General features: G+C 43.9%; 1 protein-coding gene across 11 annotated transcripts in view; it reads right to left on the minus strand.

The window, feature by feature from the left end:
- The window catches only part of LOC130855466 (retinoic acid early transcript 1E-like), a 31,847-nt gene that overhangs the window by 8,007 nt on the left and 3,417 nt on the right, over nt 1-20,423 (minus strand). For 7 of the 11 annotated variants that reach the window (XM_057739170.1, XM_057739169.1, XM_057739177.1 and 4 more), the window contains one exon: nt 15,640-18,046. The exons of 1 other annotated variant lie outside the window; for it this stretch is intronic. In XM_057739170.1, the coding sequence (XP_057595153.1) occupies nt 17,788-18,046 (259 nt within the window). In that variant the 3' untranslated portion in view covers nt 15,640-17,787. 3 more of the 11 variants (XM_057739173.1, XM_057739179.1, XM_057739180.1) reach the window with 3 other exon arrangements.

Consider the following 20,423-nt stretch of genomic DNA (forward strand, 5'->3'; position numbering starts at 1 on the left):
CTTTAAATATACCTCCTTGGTTAGGTTTACTCCTATGTATTTTATTCTTTTTGTTGCAGTGGTGAATGGGATTGTTTCCTTAATTTCTCTTTCTGATCTTTCATTGTTAGTGTATAGAAATGCAAGAGATTTCTGTGTGTTAATTTTGTATCCTGCAACTTTACCGAATTCATTGATTAGCTCAAGCAGTTTTCTGGTGGCATCTTTAGGATTTTCTATGTATAATATCATGTCATCTGCGAACAGTGACAATTTTACTTCTTCTTTTCCAATTTGGATTCCTTTCATTTCTTTCTCTTCTCTGATTGCTGTGGCAAGGACTTCCAAAACTATGTTGAATAGTAGTGGCGATAGTGGACATCCTTGTCTTGTTCCTGATCTTAGAGGGAACGCTTTCAGTTTTTCACCATTGAGAAGGATGTTTGCTGTGGGTTTGTCATATATGGCCTTTATTATGTTGAGTTAGGTTCCCTCTATGCCCATCTTCTGGAGAGTTTTTATCATAAATGGGTGTTGAATTTTGTCAAAAGCTTTTTCTGCATCTATTGAGATGATCATGTAGTTTTTATCCTTCAGTTTATTAATATGGTGTATCACATTGATTGATTTGCATATATTGAAGAATCCTTGCATTCCAGGGATAAACCCTACTTGATCATGGTGTATGATCCTTTGAATGTGTTGTTGGATTCTGTTGGCTAGTATTTTGTTGAGGATTTTTGCATCTAAATTCACCAGTGATATTGGTCTGTAGTTTTCTTTTTTTGTACTATCTTTGTCTGGTTTTGGTATCAGGGTGATGGTGGCCTCATAAAATGAGATTGGGAGTGTTCCTTCCTCTGCAATGTTTTGGAAGAGTTTGAGAAGGATGGGTGTTAGCTCTTTTCTAAATGTTTGATAAAGTTCATCTGTGAATCCATCTGGTGCTGGACTTTTGTTTGTTGGGAGATTTTAAATCACAGTTTCAATTTCATTACTTGTGACTGGTCTGTTCATATTTTCTATGTCTTCCAGATTCAGTCTTGGAAGGTTATACCTTTCTAAGAACCTATCCATTTCATCCAGGTTGTCCATTTTATTGGCATATAGTTGCTTGTAGTAGTCTCTTATGGTGCTTTTTATTTCTGCGGTGTCCGTTGTAACTTCTCCTGTTTCCTTTTTCATTTTATTGATTTGAGTCCTCTCCCTCTTTTTCTTGATGAGCCTTGCTAGAGGTTTATCGATTTGATTTCTCTTCTCAAAGAATCAGCTTTTAGTTTTATTGATTTTTGCTCTTGTTTTCTTTGTTTCTATTTCATTTATTTCTGCCCTGATCTTTATGATTTCTCTCCACCTACTAACTTGGGGTTTTGTTTGCTCTTGTTTCTCTAGTTTCTTGAGGTGTAGGGTGAGATTGTTTATTTGGGATGTTTCTTGTTTCTTGATGTAGGATTGTATTGCTATAAACGTCCCTCTTAGAAGTGCCTTTGCTGCATCCCACAGGTTTTGGATCGTTGTGTTTTCATTGTCATTTGTCTCTAGGTATTTTTGGATTTCCTCTTTGATTTCTTCAGTGATCCCTTGGTTATTTAGTAGCATATTGTTTAGCCTCCATGTGTTTATGTTTTTTACAGTTTTTTTCCTGTAATTGATTTCTAATCTCATAGCATTGTGGTCAGAAAAGATGCTTGATATTATTTCATTTTTCTTGAATTTACCAAGGTTTGATTTATGACCCAAAATGAGATCTATCCTGGAGAATATTGCATGTACACTGGAGAAGAATGTGTAATCTGCTGTTTTTGGATGTAATGTCCTGTAGATATCTATTAAATCAAGGTGATTTATTGTGTCATTTATAGCTTGTGTTTCCTTATTTTCTGTGTGGATGATCTGTCCATTGGTATAAGTGGGGTGTTAAAGTCCCCCACTATGATTGTGTTCCTGTCAATCTCCTCTTTCATAGTTGTTAGCATTTGCCTTATGTCTTGAGGTGCTCCTATATTGGGTGCATATACATTTATAATTGTTATCTCTTCTTCTTGGATGGATCCCTTGATCTTTACGTAGTGTCCTTTCTTGTCTCTTGTAGCATTTTTTATTTTAAAGTCTATTTTATCTGATATGAGTATTGCTACTCCAGCTTTCTTTTGATTTTCGTTTGCATGGAATGTCTTTTTCCATCCCCTCACTTTCCGTCTGTATGTGTCCCTAGGTCTGAAATGAATCTCTTGGAGACAGCATATATATGGGTCTTGTTTTTGTATCCATTCAGCCAGTCTGTGTCTTTTGGTTGGTGCATTTAGTCCATTTACCTTCAAGGTAATTATTGATATGTATGTTCCTATTACCATTTTCTTAGTTGTTTTGTTTATATTTCTGTAGGTCCTTTTCTTCTCTTATGTTTCCCGCTTAGGGAAGTTCCTTTAGCATTTGTTGTAGGGCTGGCTTGGTGCTGCCGAATTCTCTTAGCTGTTGCTTGTCTGTAAAGCTTTTGATTTCTCTGTTGAATCTGAATGAGATCCTTGCTGGGTAGAGTATCCTTGGTTGTAGGTTCTTCTCTTTCATCACTTGAAGTATGTCATGCCACTCCCTTCTGCCTTGCAGAGTTTCTGCTGAGAAATCAACTGTTACCCTTATGGGAATTCCCTCGTATGTTATTTGTCGTTTTTCCCTTGTTGCTTCTAATAACTTTTCTGTGTCTTTAATTTGTGTCAGTTTGACCACTATATGTCTTGGCGTGTTTCTCCTTGGGTTTATCCTGCCTGGGACTCTCTGCACTTCCTGGACTTGGGTAGCTATTTCCTTTCCCATGTTAGGGAAGTTTTCAACTATAATCTCTTCCAATATCTTCTCAGGTCCTTTCTCTCTCTCTTCTCCTTCTGGGACCCCTATAATGCGAATGTTGGTGTGTTTAACATTGTCCCAGAGGTCTCTTAGGCTGTCTTCAGTTCTTTTCATTCTTTTTTCTTTATTCTTTTCCACATCAGTGATTATCACCATTCTGTCTTCCAGGTCACTTACTCGCTCTTCTGCCTCAGTTAATCTGCTATTGGTTCCTTCTAGTGTATTTTTCATTTCAGTTATTGTGTTGCATATCTCTGTTTGTTTGTTCTTTAATTCTTCTAGGTCTTTGGTGAACTTTTCAATCTTTGCATCCAGTCTTTTTTTCAAAGTCCTGGGTCATCTTCACTCTCATTATTCTGAATTCTTTTTCTGGGAGGGTGCCTATCTCCTCTTCATTTAGTTGTTTTTCTGGGGTTTTAGCTTGTCCCTTCATCTGGTACAAAGTCTGCTGCTTTTTCATTTTCTCTATCTTTCTGTGGCTGTGGTTTTCAGTTCCACAGAAGGAAATACTGCTGATACTGCTTGATACTGCTGTCTGCCCTCTTGTGGAGGAAGCTATCTAGGAGGCTCCTGGGTGCTTCCTGATGGGAGGGACTGATGGTGAGTAGGGCTGGGTGGGCGGAGCTCAGTAAGACTTTAATCTGATTTGGTGGGCGGAGATCAGTAAAACTTTTATCTGCTTGTCTGCCAATGGGTGGGGCTGTGTTCCCACCTTGTTTGATGTTTGACCTGAGGCTACCTAGCAGTGGAGCTTATAGGCTCCTTAGTGGGGCTAATGGCTGACTCTTCAGAGGGCTCACACCAATGAGCACTTCCCAGAACCCCTGCCGCCAGTGCCCCTGTCTCCTCAGTGAGCCACAGCCACCCCCCACCTCTGCTGGCAACCCTCCAACACCAGCAGGTAGGTCTGATTCAGTCTCCTGTGGGGTCCCTGCTCTCTCGCCCTGGGTCCTGGTGAGCACACTTTTTTGTGTGCCCTCCAAGAGTGGAGTCTCTGTTTCCACCAGTCCTGTGGAGGTCCTGCAGTCAAATCCCACTGGCTTTCAAAGTCTGATGCTCTGGGGATTCCTCCCCCCATTGCTGGACTCCCAGGTTGGGAAGGCTGACGTGGGGCTCAGAACCCTCACTTTAGTGGGTGGACTTCTGCAGTATAACTGTTCTCCAGTTTGTGAGTCACCCACCCAGCATTTATGGGATTTGATTTTAATGCGATTGCACCCCTCCTACCGTCTCATTGCGGCTTCTCCTTTGTCTCTGGATATGGGGTGTCTTTTTTGGTGAGTTCCAGTGTCTTTCTGTTGATGACTGTTCAACAGTTAGTTTTAATTCCGCTGCTCTTGCAAGAAGGAGTGAGTGCACCTCCTCCTACTCCACCATCTTGAACCGTCCTTATATTTTAAATGTAGTAGGGTATATATGTCAATCCCAAACTCCCAATTTATCCCTCCCCTTACCTTTCCCCTTTGGTAACCATAAGTTTGTTTTCTAAGCCTTGGGATTGCTGTATCATATGGTAGCTCTATTTTTAGTTTTTAAATGAATCTCCATACTGGTCTCTATAGTGGCTCCACCAATTTACATTCCCACCAACAGTGTGGGAGGATACCCTTGTCTCCATACCCTCTCCAGCACTTATTGTTTGTAGACTCTTTAATGATGGCCATTCTGACTGGTGTGAAGTGATACCTCACAGTAGTTTTTGCAAATCAAAACTACAATGCAATCCCACTCCTGGGCATATATCCAGAGAAAATCATGGTTCAAAAGGATACATGCACCCCAATGTTCATTGCCAAGCTGTTTATAATAGTCAAGACATGGAGGCAATCTAAATGTCCCTCGACAGATGAATGGGTAAAGAAGATGTGGTACATATACACAAAGGAACACTACTCAGCAATAAAAAAAGAATGAAACAATGGCATCTGCAGCAATGTGGATGGACCTGGAGGTTATCATACTAAGTGAAGTCAGTCAGAAACAGAAATACAAATACCATATGATATCACCTATGTATAGAATCTAAAATATGACACAAATGAACTTATTTAAGCAATAGGAACAGACTTACAGACACAGGGAACAAACTTATGGTTACCAAAGGGGAAAGGGGGTGAGTGAGGGATAAATTAGGAGTGTGGGATTAACAGATACAAACTACTACATATGAAACAGATAACAAGGTCCTATGTATAGCACAGGGAACTATATTCAATATCTTGTAATAAACCATAATGGAACAGAATATGAAAAAGTATATATATATATATATATACACACACATATATATAAAATAATACATATGTACAACAGAATCACTTTGCTGTACGGCAGAAACAAAAATAACATTGTAAATCAACTATACTTCAATAAAATAAATTTTAAAAATTTACCATCTTAGCCATCTTTCAGTGTATAATTTAGTGGTATTACATACATTCACTTTGTTGTGCAATCATCACCACCACCATCTTCCTCCATAGCTCTTTTCATCTGGTAAAATTGTAACCCTGTACCCATTAAACATTAACTCCCGATTTCCCCCTCCCCTTAACCCCTTGGCAACCACCATTCTATTTTCTGTCCCTATCATTTTGTCTACTCTAAGTATCTTATATAAGTGGAATCACAGAGTATTTGTCTTTTTGTGACTGGCTTATTTCACAGAATGTCCTCAAGATTCATCCATGTTGCAGCATGTGCGAATTTTTTTCTTTTTAGGGCTGAATAATATTCTATGGCGTGTACATACCACATTGTGTGTTCATTCATCCATCAGTGGATACCTGGGTTGATTCCACATTTTACCTATAGTGAATAATGCCGCTATGAACATAGGTGTACAGACATCTCTTTGAGGCCCTGCTTTCAATTCTTGTGGGTACATACCCAGAAGTGGGATTGTTGGATCATATGGTAATTCTAGTTTTAAGTTATTGAAGAATTGCCATATTGTTTTCCATAGCAGCTGTATCATTTTACAACCCGTCAAAAATGCACAGTTTCCAATTTCTCCACAACCTCATTATGTTCTTTGCTATTTTTTCTCTCTCTCTCTCTGTTTTTTTTTTTTTTTTTGATAGAATCCATCCTAATGGGTGTGACGGGGAAACTCATTGTAGTTTCGATTTGTATTTCCCTAATGATTAGTGATGTTGAACATATTTCATGTGTCTATTATATACCTTCTTTTTATATCTTCTTTGGAGAAATACCTGTTCAAGTCTATTGCCCATCTTTCAATCACCTTGTTTGTGTTTTTGTCATTGAGTTTTAGGAGTTCTCTATATATTCTGGATATATTAATCGCTTATCAGATATATGATTCACAAACACTTCCTCCCATTCAGTGGGTTGCCTTTTTACTCTTTTGATATTGTCTTTTGATGTACAAATTTTTTGAAATTTCATGAAGTTCAATTTGTTTATTTTCTTCTTTTGTTACCTGTGTCTTTGGTGTCATGTCCAAGAAATCATGGCCACATCAAATGTCATGAAGCTTTTGCCCTATGTTTTGTTCTAAGATTTTATAGTTTTATATCATATTTAAGTCCTCAGTACATGCTGAATGAATTTTTGTGCACTGTGTTAGAGTCCAATACAACGGGGCACACAGCTCTCCTTTTTCGCAGGTGCTGATCCTCTCTCTGATGGGAAGACCTATGAGACAGAGTGGAGAGGCTCCTCTTTCTGCTTAACTTTGGCGCACCCTTCCCTGGGCCTCCCCCCCTCCACTTCTGTCCAGCTCAGCTGTGGGCACCAACATATACCAGGTGAGCCCGGCCCTGCCCCTGTTCAGACATGTGGCCCTTAAGCATCAGGTGCAGCTGGCCTGACCTCAGGTGTCCACGGCAGCTGAGCCTCCTTTAAACCTTCACTGTGAGACCTGGTTTCAGAAATGGTTTTCTGCCTTCTTTCCTGGCCCCCAACCCCCTTTGCTCCTGGGAGTGCAGCCTAAACCCCACCTGCTTGCTTGGGGCGGTGAAGTCTCACTCACCTTCCACCAGGGCTTGAAGTCAGACCTCTGTGTCTGCAGCTCTGTGGATGGGATCCCCTCCACCGTGAGCAGATCACCTGGACCCACAGCGCTCCTGCCTCCCAGTCTTGATATATCCATTCCCTGAGTCCTGCTGCCACCACACCACCCACAGTTGGGCCCTTAAGGCAGTGACCCTGGTTGGACTTAAGCTGCATCTTGCTAGCATATTTGGATGCTATTACTTGGTAAGCTCACTTCTCCCCTCAGCATCCAGCTTTAAAGCAGAAATAAGCTTGAACCTTGTTACAGGTTTCTGCCCTTTTCCACTGCCCTAAAACAGTGAAGCTTCATCATGGCTTAGAGCTGAGCGTGCCCAGGTCAAGATTGCTCTGTTATAGGAGGTTCTTAGTTTTTATCAGAAGGCTCAGTGAAGAGGCAGAAGTAACACCCAGAGGCTCACATTTCCTTGATTCTTTCATTTTGTTTTGTTTTGTTTCACTTTGGACACTTCTTTTTTCTCTTCTTTAAGAACTTTTATTGAGATACAATTGACATACAATAAACTGCCTATATTTAAAGCATACAATTTGATAATTTTTTTCTTTTTAGTAATGTATGTATGGCAATCCCAACCTCCCAATTTCTTGATTCTTAAACGAGGTCATGATCTCCAACAGGCAGGGGTCGCTCCCTCTCCTCCCCTCCTACGTTCACCCCACAGTACCTGCTGCCCTCGTAATGAATGACCAAATTAAAATTAGGTGAGAGAGGACGGCTGAGATGACCCAATTCATAAACCTAATATGGATGTGGAGCAGATGTTATTCCCAGATCCTTCTGTCTTCAGTTTAATAAAAACATTACTTCTTTCCAAAGGTACTGATCCTCTACCACGAGTAGCCACTAACCATTTTCTGCCACAAAGGTGTATGAGGAATGTGCCCTGTCCTGGGGAGCTCATGAATCTAGTAGGACACAAACGAACAACTGATTAGACGCAATGGGACAGTCTTTCTGCCATCAGAGCTTTCAAAGCTTAAAAGGAGGGGTGATCGTGGGCCAGGCCCAGGGCGAGGCCATTCTGATGATCCCATGACATCACACGACTCCATCACCCAGAGCATAAAAATAAAAAAAATAAATTAAAAAAAAAAAAAAAAGGAGGGGTGATTAATTCTGCTGATTTGTGACCTGGGTCTTGAAGAATTATAACAATTTGACCAGGTGATACTTATGGGAAAAGGAATTCTAGGCAGGAGATGAGAGTGAACAAGATGTCCAGAGGCATAACGGCGTGTTTAGATTTCGGGAATCCCAGGTGACTTGACCACGTGTTGTTGGGGTAGGGGATCTGGCTGTAGTGAGGAAGTAATACAGGACAGGCCTGATGCGTGGGAATTTCCTTTGTCAGTCTCTGATTCTCCTGATGCAAGTCTACCAGGAAATCAGTGATTGACTCACACACACACACACACACACACACACACACACACGTAAAAACACACAGGGAAGGCATAAGATCTCCCTGCAAGAGAGCTACCATATCCTTCCCACCCTGCTCAGTTACCTGTTAACTTCAGAATGTTCTTTGAGTGCTCCAAGAATTTTCCTTTTGTGATCTTCTTGTATTATAGTCAACTCTGTTATTCCCTCACTTCTTCTTTTTTTTTATTTGCCTGCAGAAGTCATTATTTTCCCTTCATTTTTTTTTTTTATTATTTTTTGGGGGGTACACCAAGTTCAATCATCTGTTTTTATACACATATCCCCGTATTCCCTCCCTCCCTCGACTCCCCCCCCACCCTCCCTCGAGTCCCCCCCACCCTCCCCATCCCAGTCCTCTAAGGCATCTTCCATCCTCGAGTTGAACTCCCTTTGTTATACAACAACTTCCCACTGGCTATCTATTTTACAGTTGGTAGTATATATATGTCTGTGCTACTCTCTTGCTTCGTCTCAGCTTCCCCTTCACCCCCTGCCCCCTCCCAAACCTCGAGTTCTCCAGTCCATTCTCTGCACCTGCGTCCTTGTTCTTGTCACTGAGCTCATCAGTACCATTTTTAGATTCCGTATATGTGAGTTAGCATACAATATTTGTCTTTCTCTTTCTGACTTACTTCACTCTGTATGACAGACTGTAGGTCTATCCACCTCATGACATATAGCTCCATCTCATCCCTTTTTATAGCTGAGTAATATTCCATTGTATATATATGCCACATCTTCTTTATCCATTCGTTTGTTGATGGGCATTTCGGTTGCTTCCACGTCCTGGCTATTGTAAATAGTGCTGCAATAAACATTATGGTACATGTTTCTTTTGGGATTATGGTTTTCTTTGGGTATATGCCCAGGAGTGGGATTACTGGATCATATGGTAGTTCTATTTTTAGTTTTTTAAGGAACCTCCAAATTGTTTTCCATAGTGGCTGGACCAACTTACAGTCCCACCAACAGTGCAGGAGAGTTCCCTTTTCTCCACACCCTCTCCAACATTTGTTGTTTCCAGATTTTGTGATGATGGCCATTCTGATTGGTGTGAGGTGATACCTCATTGTGGCTTTGACTTGCATTTCGGGAAGGCCTTACTTCTTTTTAATCCATCCAGCTAAAGCTAGAACCAATGTCCAGTGGATTTTAACTGATTCAATGATGAAAGAAATCTGTCCATAAAAGTAGAACTTCCAGGATCCGTTGGCAGGCCCACCTGCTCCAAGTTTATGAAGCACCTTGTCTTGGAAGGTGGAGGGACATTTCCTCCAACATCCACAGAGTCACTCAACAGAGTCCTCATGGACCTACACATCCTTGTGCTTGTGTGTCCTGAACGCCTTCTGACCTTGCCTATGTGGGCATTCCAGTGTCCTGCTCTGTCTCCTAAAACCTACCCTGATTGCCTGTTAGTTTTCCTGGACCCTCGGGTGGGGCCACTTTAGTTTTTACTGCTCATTCTGTGACAACCTTTATTCTCCTTCCCTTGATGGTCTTCAGGCCCTGGTCCCCACTGCTTACCCTGGGCCCACAATTCTCCAGCTTAATGGCAGTCAGGATCATCCTGAGTCCTTGTCTCCCGTGTCCCCCAGCGCCTGGATCTGCTCTGAGCAGGCCTTCAAGGCATTTACTTCTCCTCCAGGAGAAGCAAGGGTCTGAACGTGTCACTGTCATAATAAAGGAAAGACTGTTTCTTCACTGCCCCCGCAGAGCCCTCCACCTCATGCCAGGCTGCAGTGACAGTGGAGTTGTAGCCAAGTTAAGTGTCTGTGAGAGAAAACCTCAGGTGATAGCTGGCATAGAGAGTGCTAAGTCTCAGAGTTCACGTGCCCCCAAATTCATATGTTGCAACCCTGCCCCTGAATGTGATGGTATCAGAAAATGGGCGTTTGGGAAGGGACTGATGGGTAAGTGCCCTTACAGAAAAAGACCCTGTGTTCCCTCCACCCTTCCACAATGTGGGGGCACAGTGAGAAGACAGCCCTCTGTGAACCAGACACCTGCCAGTGCCTTGATCTTGGACTTGCCAGACTCCAGAACCATGGGGAAATAGTTTCTGTTGTTTGTACGGTAACTTGTTAAAGCAGTCCCATCGGACCAAGACAGGGAGGAGGGGAACTCTCAGAAGCCTAGTGTCTGTGATACCAGGTACGAGTCCTCTGAAAGGCAGGACAGGCGGGGGGAAGTCCCCACACTTAGTGTCCTGCCTCCCTTCCCCTCATCCTCACTGGGGTCTCCATATAACCTCCCGACGTTCTATAGATACCTGCACGGGATGCTGCTGAGGACTTTCCCAGTGTACGTGCTGAGGCCAGTACAGTAGACCTAACACATACTGGGGAGAGGCATCAGCTATGTGGGGAAAATAGGGCCAAGGGCGGGGGGATGTGATTAAAAAATATATGATCCTTTCCGAGCTCTGCGGTTAACAACCTAGCTGAAAAACCAAACCGTCTGGCGGAAAGTAGACAAACACGATACGATAAGCTGTTGGGTGGCCTCTGGCCAAGATATAGCCCTTTGCGGGGAACTGGGAGGATGCCAGAGGCTGAAACGCTTAGATTTCCTGGGGGCGGGCGGGAAGGGCAGGAGTTTTACAAAGCTGCCAGCAGCTGTGGCGATTGTCCCGTGGTCTTAGCTCAGATCCCGACTCCCGGTGTGCGCTGGAGCTGCTCCTGCTGCTGTGGGAAAGGCCGGGACGCACTTGGCCGTGAGTGTCTAAGGCTGGGGCCCCCGGATCTCGCTCTGTAGGCTTCCCGCTCCTGGGCTGTAGGAGGGAAGTGGGGGGCGTGGGGGGGGGGAGAGCTGAGAACACCTGGGATTGGCGGTTAAGAGGGAAGGTGGAAAGAAGGGCGAAGGACGTAGGAATCAGCGGGGAGAGAGTGGAGGACCTCGAGGGGCACCCGGCCTGGAGAGGGGCGAGCCGGGAGTGCTTGCAGTGAAGGGTTAGGCCGCCTCCCCATCGTCCTCCTGCCTCATTTCCACCCCACTTTCTGGCCCACCTTGCCTGGACCCCACCTGCACCCCTCTTCGCCTCCCCCACCCCTCCCCCACCTTCTGTGCTCTGTGCAACTTCCCAGCCGCACCCTACTTCTCACACTCTTTTTCTCATACACAGACCTATGCACAGCAGCCTCGGTTGGTGTCCCCTCCCCCACCTGTGGTGCCAGAAGGAGGTGTACCTCCCCCTGAGCTTTGTAGGATGGAGGGGATTGAAGGGAATATGACTGTTTTTAAACTCTTAATATTTATTTATTTATCTATTCATTTTATTTGGTTGTGGGGGGTCTCAGTTGCTGCTCACCGGCTCGTTAGTTGTGGCATGTGGACTCTTAATTGTGGCATGCATGTGTGATTTAGTTCCCTGACCAGGGATCGAACTCAGGCCCCCTGCAACGGGTGCGCAGAGTCTTAACCACTGTGCCAGGAGGGAAGTCCTTTGAAGGGAAGATTGCGCAATGTATCCAGGCTGACTAGAAACTCAGGGAGGGAAACCAGTTCAGCCCCTGGGCCTGGGGGAGGTGGCGGCCTCATGTGGCCTCAGCTGGCTGTCATTTTTGGGTGGGATTTCCTTTCCATAAAAGGAAATGACACCAGGTATTCAGTGTCTCCACTGTCCCTGTCCATTTTTGGTTCCCTTATAACCTTGATGTGATGTTATTTCAGGCCTTTGGGTCAGGGCCCAGAGAAGGGTTGAGTCAGAGGGAGGAGGTCACCCCTGATGCCTCTTCAGCAGCAGTCCTGACACACTCTGGTCACCCGTCACGGCCCCACACTTCCCATGCACCCCTGTCTTCCCACACGTAAGCCCCCACAGTCACACACACTGCCCCTCACACTCCACCCTGACTCTGGCTCCACACACGCTGCCTGCTTTACATACACATGTCCCCCTACAGCTGCTTCACGTCTCTCACTTATACTCCTTCCACGCGTGTGCCTGTCACCCCCTCATGGAATTTTCCCTGCAGGTCTCCTCACACCCCCTTCTCCACTCTGCACCCCCCCCCCACTTCCTCTCACACACAAGTGCCTGCTTGGCTGCCCCCACACTCTCCTCCTCTACAAAGACACGCCAGTTACCCCTCCCACACGTACCCTGGCTTCCTCACACTGTCTCTGAACACGCTCCTTTACACAAAGTCCTATCAGCTCCCACAAAAGTTTTCTACACAACAGGTTCCAATCCAGCAATACTTCCGCTGCAATCCAGAAACGTTCCTCCCACAGCCATTCCCCTGATACATTCTTCCTCCTACACACTTGGTCCCTCACTGCATCCCCGTGCCGCCCTCTGCGTGCATACACTGCAGGCTCCTCTTCCTTCCCATGCTCACCTGTCCACAGTCACATACACACAGTCATACGTACACCCACCAAACTCCCCAACGTTCTCACACGTGTTTAGTTGCCCCCCCTACACCCAACACAGTATGCAGTGGTCCCTCACTCTCTTCACACTAACCTTCCTTACCACAAATTAGTGCCACTGCTACACATACACTCTCCTCTCTTCTGCCCTCCTCCTCTCATGCACATTCTCTCTCTCTCTCTTTCTCTTTCACACACACAGACACACACTTGCACTCTTACCAGTTCTCCCTAAGACAGGGGGCCCTTCAGCTGCCTCAGAGCCCACACACACATTGGCGTGGTTCTACAAAGAGGCCAGTTGCCAGGACTCTGTGGCAGGGCTGAGCCAGAACTGTAGGTCTCTACCTGGATCCTACCTGGAGCAGTGCCTTCTCCTTTTGGAGGCTCCAGCCTCATATCTAAAGCTACTCACCAGACATGCTCCTACTGGCATACAGCCCTGGGTCCCCGTGAATAGTGATATTCATGCATTAAGCAACCTAAATGAATTTTTGTGTATTGTGTTAAGTAGTAATTCCCTTTTGGTTATATGATTAACCCATTATCCTCTTGCCATTTCATGATCAGTATACCCTTCACTGATATTTCTTGCCACCTCTACTAGATGTCATGTCTAGACATACCTGGGTCTTTTTCTTGGCTCTTTCCTAGAACTGGTCTCCTGTCTTCCTTCTTGCTCACCAATTCCCTTTGCTGCTGGAAATGCAGCCAAAGCCCCAGCAGGCTTGGTTGGGGAAGTAAAGCCCTTCCATAAAAAATTACCACAAACTCAGTGGCTTAAAACAACCAAAATTTATTCTTTGAAAGTTATGTAGGCTAGACATCTGAAATCAAGATGTCTGCAGGGCTATGCTCTCTTTGAGGGTTCTGGGGAGGATACTTTTCACCTCTTCCTAACTTCTGATGGTTGCCAGAAATCCTTGGCATTGTGTGGCTCCAGTGTCTACTTCTGTCCTTCCATGGCACTCTTTGGTGTGTCTTGCCTTCCTATGACTTTCTCTTCTTTGTGTGTCCAAATTTCTCTCTCCTTATAAGGGCACCAGTCATTGGACTAGAGCCCACCCTAATCCACCCTGACCTCATCTTAGTTGGATTACATCTGCAAACACTCTATTTCCAGGTAAGGTCACATTCACATAGTGGTAAGGACTTCAACACATTTGTGCCCCAGAAATAAAGGAATTTCAGTAAACATTTATGTGATTCTTATTGGGAAAAAAAAGGTACAGCATATTTATAATTGAATTCTCTGCAACATTGAGTATATTCCTGACAGAAGAAAACTTCCAGTTTGTCTAGACATTAGTGAAAACTGAAATATTAAAAAAAACCTTTCTGCTGAAATGTAATGCTTTTGTCAAACCCAAGTTGACATGCCCAATGCACAGTGAGACCAAACAACTGAAATGCCAGAGTTTGGAGTAGAGAAGGGTTTATTACAAGGGTCAAGCAAGGAGAATGAGCGGCTTATGCTCAAAAGACCCAACCCCCCAGATGGTTTTGGTTATTATAGGCAAAATTTGGAATGAGGGCTGCAGGATGTGTGACTTTCTTCTGATTGGTTGATGGTGAGGTAACAGGATGGTGTTCTGGGAATCTTGTGCTCAGCTTGAAGTTGCCATCCTTCACCTGGATAGGGGCCTAATATCCTGAAGAAGAACCCAAAGATATCCCTTAAGGAGGAACCAGGATCCTACTTTATTGCCACACCATTGTTTCTTGACTGCTCCTCCTTTGTTTCTGCATTCATTCCCTTTCTTAATTAGTAAATGCTTGAGTCCACTCTTTGGAACTCAGGGAAGGCCCTGGAGACTAAAGCTTTGCTACAGATAAGAAATCGGGGACATGGAAAGGCTTTTGTGGCTGGGAGGAACCTACAGGGTCCTGCTTGGTTTCAATCCCCAGCCCCCCCCCCCCCCTTTTCATACTATTTTTGATGGGAGCAGATGTTGGACAAGAAAGGGAATAATGTTTTGGATAGAGAGGTTAATAATAAACTTGGCAGAGGAACTCAGTTTTAGGGGGACTCGGTTTCAACCCCCCACTCCTGTTTTAACTGTATTCAAATCTTTGAGGGAGTGGAGGGGGTGATGATCTCTTTGACTATTTCCTGCTGAAATGGGGCATAGTCCTGCCTCAACTTGGGGGCTGGACACTGAGTTGGAAATATTCTTGAGTCTTGTATGATTAAAAGCTCATTGCTGAGAAACGCAGGAGAATAAGCCTGAGAACCAGTCTGGACCTGACTCTTTTGGGGAGACTAGTTGTAGCCAGGTAGCCAGTTGTCTAATTTTATCTAAGTAGGTTTTAGCTTGATGTGGTATTAACATACATATAACGGGAGTTATTGGCCACTACACATCTCCTTTTTCTACTAACATCTGATCTAAAGCCATTTTATCATCTAAAAAATTTAATAGATACAAGAAAAGGCCATAAGCTTGAAGCTGCCTGTTGCCACCAGACACTGCTTTGAGAATGGCTGGTGGTGTCCCAGAGTCTGACACAGTTCAGAAGATTCAAGTTCTCAGCAGTATAGGAATGTGTCTGAAGTCACATCCATGATAGCCACCTAGTTTTACCTTGGATGGCTGAAACACAGCTACTCCATTTTGACTTTCAAATGCATTTCCCTCCTCAATGGCCAAAGCAGATGTACAATACATGTTTGATAGGCCACAGACAGGCCACTCTGGTCAGTAATGTTTAACATACAACATGATAAGCCAGAATGACTTCCCCATACGTCAGTATGTGAAGACTTTTCCATCATTTCCCCTTTGAATTGCAATTTTTTCAAGATACCAAAACATTTTCCCTCAATGCCAGTGTGGTTTCTGCCTACCCTGGATCCATCATGTTGCTCGGTGCTAGGCCTCTTTTGTGTTTTTATATATATTTGCCTGGGTAGCCACATTGGGGGAAAACTAATCAGATATCATAAACAAGCTGAGGTATGTTAATAGGGAAACATTTTATAGGGTATCCATTTTATCAATTATACTGAATTATAATACAAATATTGTACTTGTGCTTTTAGCAGTAGACTTAAGGCAAGCAGTGTTACATAGTAGTTATACTCTGTGACAACTTCACTAGATAATTTTCTTTTCTTCCTGAACAGCAGGGCAAAAGTATGGCTAACACAATAACTTTTAATTTTGATAGGGCCTGGTCACAGATCATGGTGCATCTGATCTTCATCTAAAGACAGATTGCTGTGATAAGCTTCAGAAACAAATTTAAGAGTGTCCTTTGAACAATTCAATTACAGTTTACAACTACGTAATATAACATGAAGGATTATCTGGGAAGTGGGTCTTAGTAAATACAGACCTCAATTAAAAAAATTAGAAATTAAGATGCAGTAAATTTCTCTCTAAATTTACCCTCATTTTTTGCCAAATAGAGCCAAATTAAGACTAACCTGTTTGCAAAGTAACTCTGATTAATTGATCACATAGGCTCTTTTAAATTGTCTGTGCTGAAACTTTCCATAAGGAGTCTCAGACTGACATTTTGAAAGGCCTCTCAAAGCCAGGGAAGCCAAAGGGCTTGCCCTCAGATTCTGCTTGGGTGGATTTCTCTCCTTTAAATGTCTCCCAAATATCAAAATTCCTGCACCTGCCAGGATGTAGTCTTTGTTATTCACCTGATAAGAAACAACCCCACCCATGAGCATGAGAGCTGTGAGTTAACTTTTATGTGGGGCTTACTGAGGACTATTGTTTGGGAGACACCCTGTCAGATAGCTCTGAAGAACTGCTCTGAAGAGATGCGGGGAGAGGTCAGTATGTACATGTGATTTTGGTGAAGGAGGTACGTGCAGTCAAGTACACATCTCAGCAGAAGGTTGTTGCTAGTTATGAGGAGCAGCTGTCTCCATTAATGATTGTAGTGCTTTTCTAGGTATGAGAAGAGGAAAGAAATTGGGTTCATAAAACTTTCTCCTAAAAATGTGTAACTATCTGAAGACCTCTTCTGCCAGTTTTTCCCAAAGCACAGAGTGTCTTATTCCTGATCTCTGCCTTAAACTCCTTTCAGGCTCTGTTAAAGGTCAGTGACTGACATGACTAATGACCTAATCCTTAGAGAGCAAGCAACATTCTTTAGTGTGCAGTGTCCCCCTCATGGTCATAAATTCAACCACGGTTTGTGAGGCATTTCACGACCATTGTGTTCCCTGGTGCTGGGAATGCTCGCCCCCAGGGCAGGCAAGCATTTCGTTGATACGCCACTCAGTGTGCTAGTACTGGACTAGGCCCTATTAATAGCAGCCAATAGTCTCTGGAGCACCTGTGTTACTCTGTTCTGGTCCAGGAAAAGATTCCCCCTTGTTGCTTTTGTCCCTATCTAGAGTTACACTTTTAAAATCATTGCTTTTATACAGAACTGTATATCTGGTTGACTGCTTCACGTCACCTAGTCATCATTTTATCGGAGGCTTGTCACATATTTGGTAACGCAAGACACAACAATCTTATAAAACAGGCAGAATACAAGTAATATAGCTAGTAGTACTAGGAAGGTCATAAGTAAGAATTTAAGTCAAGAACTCCCATTAGGCATAGCCAAGTATATCCTCAGGTCTCTGTACCAATTCTTATCTTTAAGGGAAGTGATATAAGGGCATTCATTGTTCATAAGCTACCCAATCCAATTTCCTAGTGTTATTAGACTGATTATCCATAGTATGGTTTAATTGTTTCCAACAGAAGGGGGGCGTCCTTAAACTTAAATGACCATAGCCTGGTGTGGTCACATTTATTTAGCCACGTAAACCCATTCCATAACTGAGGGCGGTTATGTTCTTTGACCGAAATTTTGCTTACTGCTTTGATTTTGTTTGAATAATTTTAAAAGAAAATTCACATTTTTGGCCATGGTCCAGTGAAGGAGTTCCGTGTAGCAATATCAATAGTTGCTGAAAGAGAACTACAACTCTTTCTTCTAGAATAAATTTCCTGAGGACCATCCAGTTGGAGCCTTGGAGTGGAGAAGCCTACCAAGGTAACCCAGGAGTACTGGATAAAGGTAATTGACCATAAACCCAATAATTGAATTAATTTTAAAATCTGCACAAGATTATGCTCATGATAGAAAAAACTCCATTTGATTCATATGCAAGGGTCCAAGAAATGAAGAAGGCACTGCAAATAATCATACAGATCAACTCCGGCATCTTGGGATAGCTGTCTACTTCTGATGGCTTCTTCTTGTCCCGGTATGGGTGTAGTTACTCCTTTGTTTGAGCAGTGTTTTGAGGTGATTTTGAGGTCAGCAGTCCACTCTACAGGCCACTCCAGTGCCGAGACCAGCTCGGCGACTCGAGGTGAGTGACGGGTGCCGCAAGCTTGAAGAAGACACAGACACAGACTGAAGAGAAAAGTGGGAGGGGGGGTGGGGCTCAAGACCTCTGGGATCAAGAGCCCTGCTGACTCATCCCACGTTGCTTTTATTGAGTTCTTCGGCTAACATTCTCAGGTTACACCCATAAACAATCAAAGGCCTCACATGACTGAGGCAATTATCTTTGTTTGCTTCCTGGGTCAGAGTTGAGCAGGTGTGGATTTGAGCTGGGCGTGGAGAGCAAAACAGCCCTAGGGGCAGGAGACCTCTCTCAGATATTAGGGGTCTGTGCCCCACCCCTGTTGGCCCCTCTGCGACTGTGCCTGTCTTAGGTTGTTCCTCCCTTGAGGAATCTTACCCGTCTCTGGCTAACCAGCCATCCTCCAGGGCCAAACAGGGTGATATAAGGAAGGCTCTATGCACCACCCCTGTTGGCCCCTCTGCGGCTGTGCCTGTCTTAGGTTGTTCCTCCCCTGAGGAATCTTACCCGTCTTTGGCTAACCAGCCATCCTTCAGGGCCAAACAGGGTGATATGAGGTGTGCAGTGAGAAAGGGGCTGCGCCCCTAGAGATGGCCAACCCTCTGCCTATGCCCCCATAGTCTCCACGCCCCGCACCCTCAGCTCCTCCACTGCTCAAGCAGGACATTCTGAATCCCATCGCTCGGCCCACATACTTTAACATTTTCAAGGTTTCAGAAAGGCTACTGAATGTCTTCCCACACTCCAGGGCAGTGGGCTTTCTAAGTGGGAAATATTAATCCAAGAGTTGTCTCTTTTCAGTTTTGCTGTGCATGAGCTAGTTAATAGTACGTAAGTGTCTTTCCATCTAGGTTGTAGATAGTCCTTTAAATAATGTCTTTTCCAGTATGTATAATCTCCTGGTTGCAGGTCATGGGGCATCTGATCTTCATCCAAAAATAGATTCCTGAAATAAGCTTTAGAATCAAGCTTAGAATGCCCTTTTAATAATTCAATTAAACTTTACAATAATGTAACATAACAAAAAGGAGGATGATAGAATATATATTCCTTTGTATCTGGCACTTGCCTCTCAACATCCTTCTTATGAGGCATGCATGTTTTTATAGCAGTAGTTTATTCTTTTTTTTCTTTTTTTTAAATAATTTATTGTCTGTGTTGGGTCTTTGTTGCCATGTGTGGGCTTTCTCTAGTTGTGCCGAGCAGGGGCTACTCTTTGTTGCAGTGCACGGGCTTCTCATTGGGGTGGCTCGTCTTACTGGGGAGCATGGGCTCTAGGCGCGAGGGCTTCAGTAGTTGCAATGCGGGGGCTCAGTGGTTGTGTCTCTCGGTCTCTAGAGTGCAGGCTCAGTAGTTGTGGTGCTGGGCTTAGTTGCTCTGTGGCATGTGGCATGTTCCCAGACCAGAGATCGAACCTGTGTCCCCTGCATTAGCAGGTGGGTTCTTAACCACTGCACCATAAGAGAAGTCCCAGCAGTAATTTATTTGTTATTCTTTGTTGTATAACAAAATACCACAGACTGAGTGGTTTCAACAAGTGTTCCTGGGGGATTAGGGTTTTAACATATGAATTCAGGAGAACCCATTCTGGCCATAAGAGCATGCAATGACTTAATCACACATGCAAATGAATGTGAACACATAAAATACATCTCATTAAACCACATAAGTACATCCCTAAATCATTATCCTCTTAACAGAATCAAAAAAATGCCGCCAAACACTCCAATTCCACCTAACATGGAGGCAAGTCTGATGGAAAGAGTGTCAGAGTAAAACAGACCGTCTTAACTGATTGTGAGCAAAGATCTTACTTTGGCAAATTCTTCAAAATGACTAAGTCTATTGACTTGTTAAGGGCCCATCAACAGCCATGGAAAGTGAGGGGTTCTGAAGCTTAAGCTTCTTTCCCTTCTTGATAAACCCCCTCTGAGTAGAGATAATATATTAGATCAGCAGCCAGATTGTCATCAAGGGTCATTTTTTTGCCACCATGGTTTGGTCTAACATTGTCACCTTCTCATGGTCCATGGAGAAACATCAGGTGATGGAACGGCTGTTAGAATATTAGGCAAACTGTTGAGCTAAATCATGCTATCGTCAGAGAAGAAAAGATTTTTTCGTCAAAAGACAGGGGGAACCCTGGGTAGGATCTCAATAAGACAATACCCACCCCACAGTGGTTTCCAGATCTTACACCCTACCCCGCCACAGGAATAGATACTTGTTTTGTTTGTGTGTTTGTTTGTTTTGCTGCACCGCTCCGCTTGTGGGATCTTAGTTCCCCAGCCAGAGATGGAACCCCCAGCCCTTTGGCTGTGAGAGTGTGAAGTCCTAACCAGTGGATCGCCAGGGAATTCCCTAGATACTTGTTTTGTCCTCCCTCACTGCACTATCCTGCTGCCTATACCAGCCTCTTCTACC

This window comes from Hippopotamus amphibius, chromosome 6 (genome assembly GCF_030028045.1).
Source record: "Hippopotamus amphibius kiboko isolate mHipAmp2 chromosome 6, mHipAmp2.hap2, whole genome shotgun sequence".
In the NCBI taxonomy this organism is placed as follows: Eukaryota; Metazoa; Chordata; class Mammalia; order Artiodactyla; family Hippopotamidae; genus Hippopotamus; species Hippopotamus amphibius.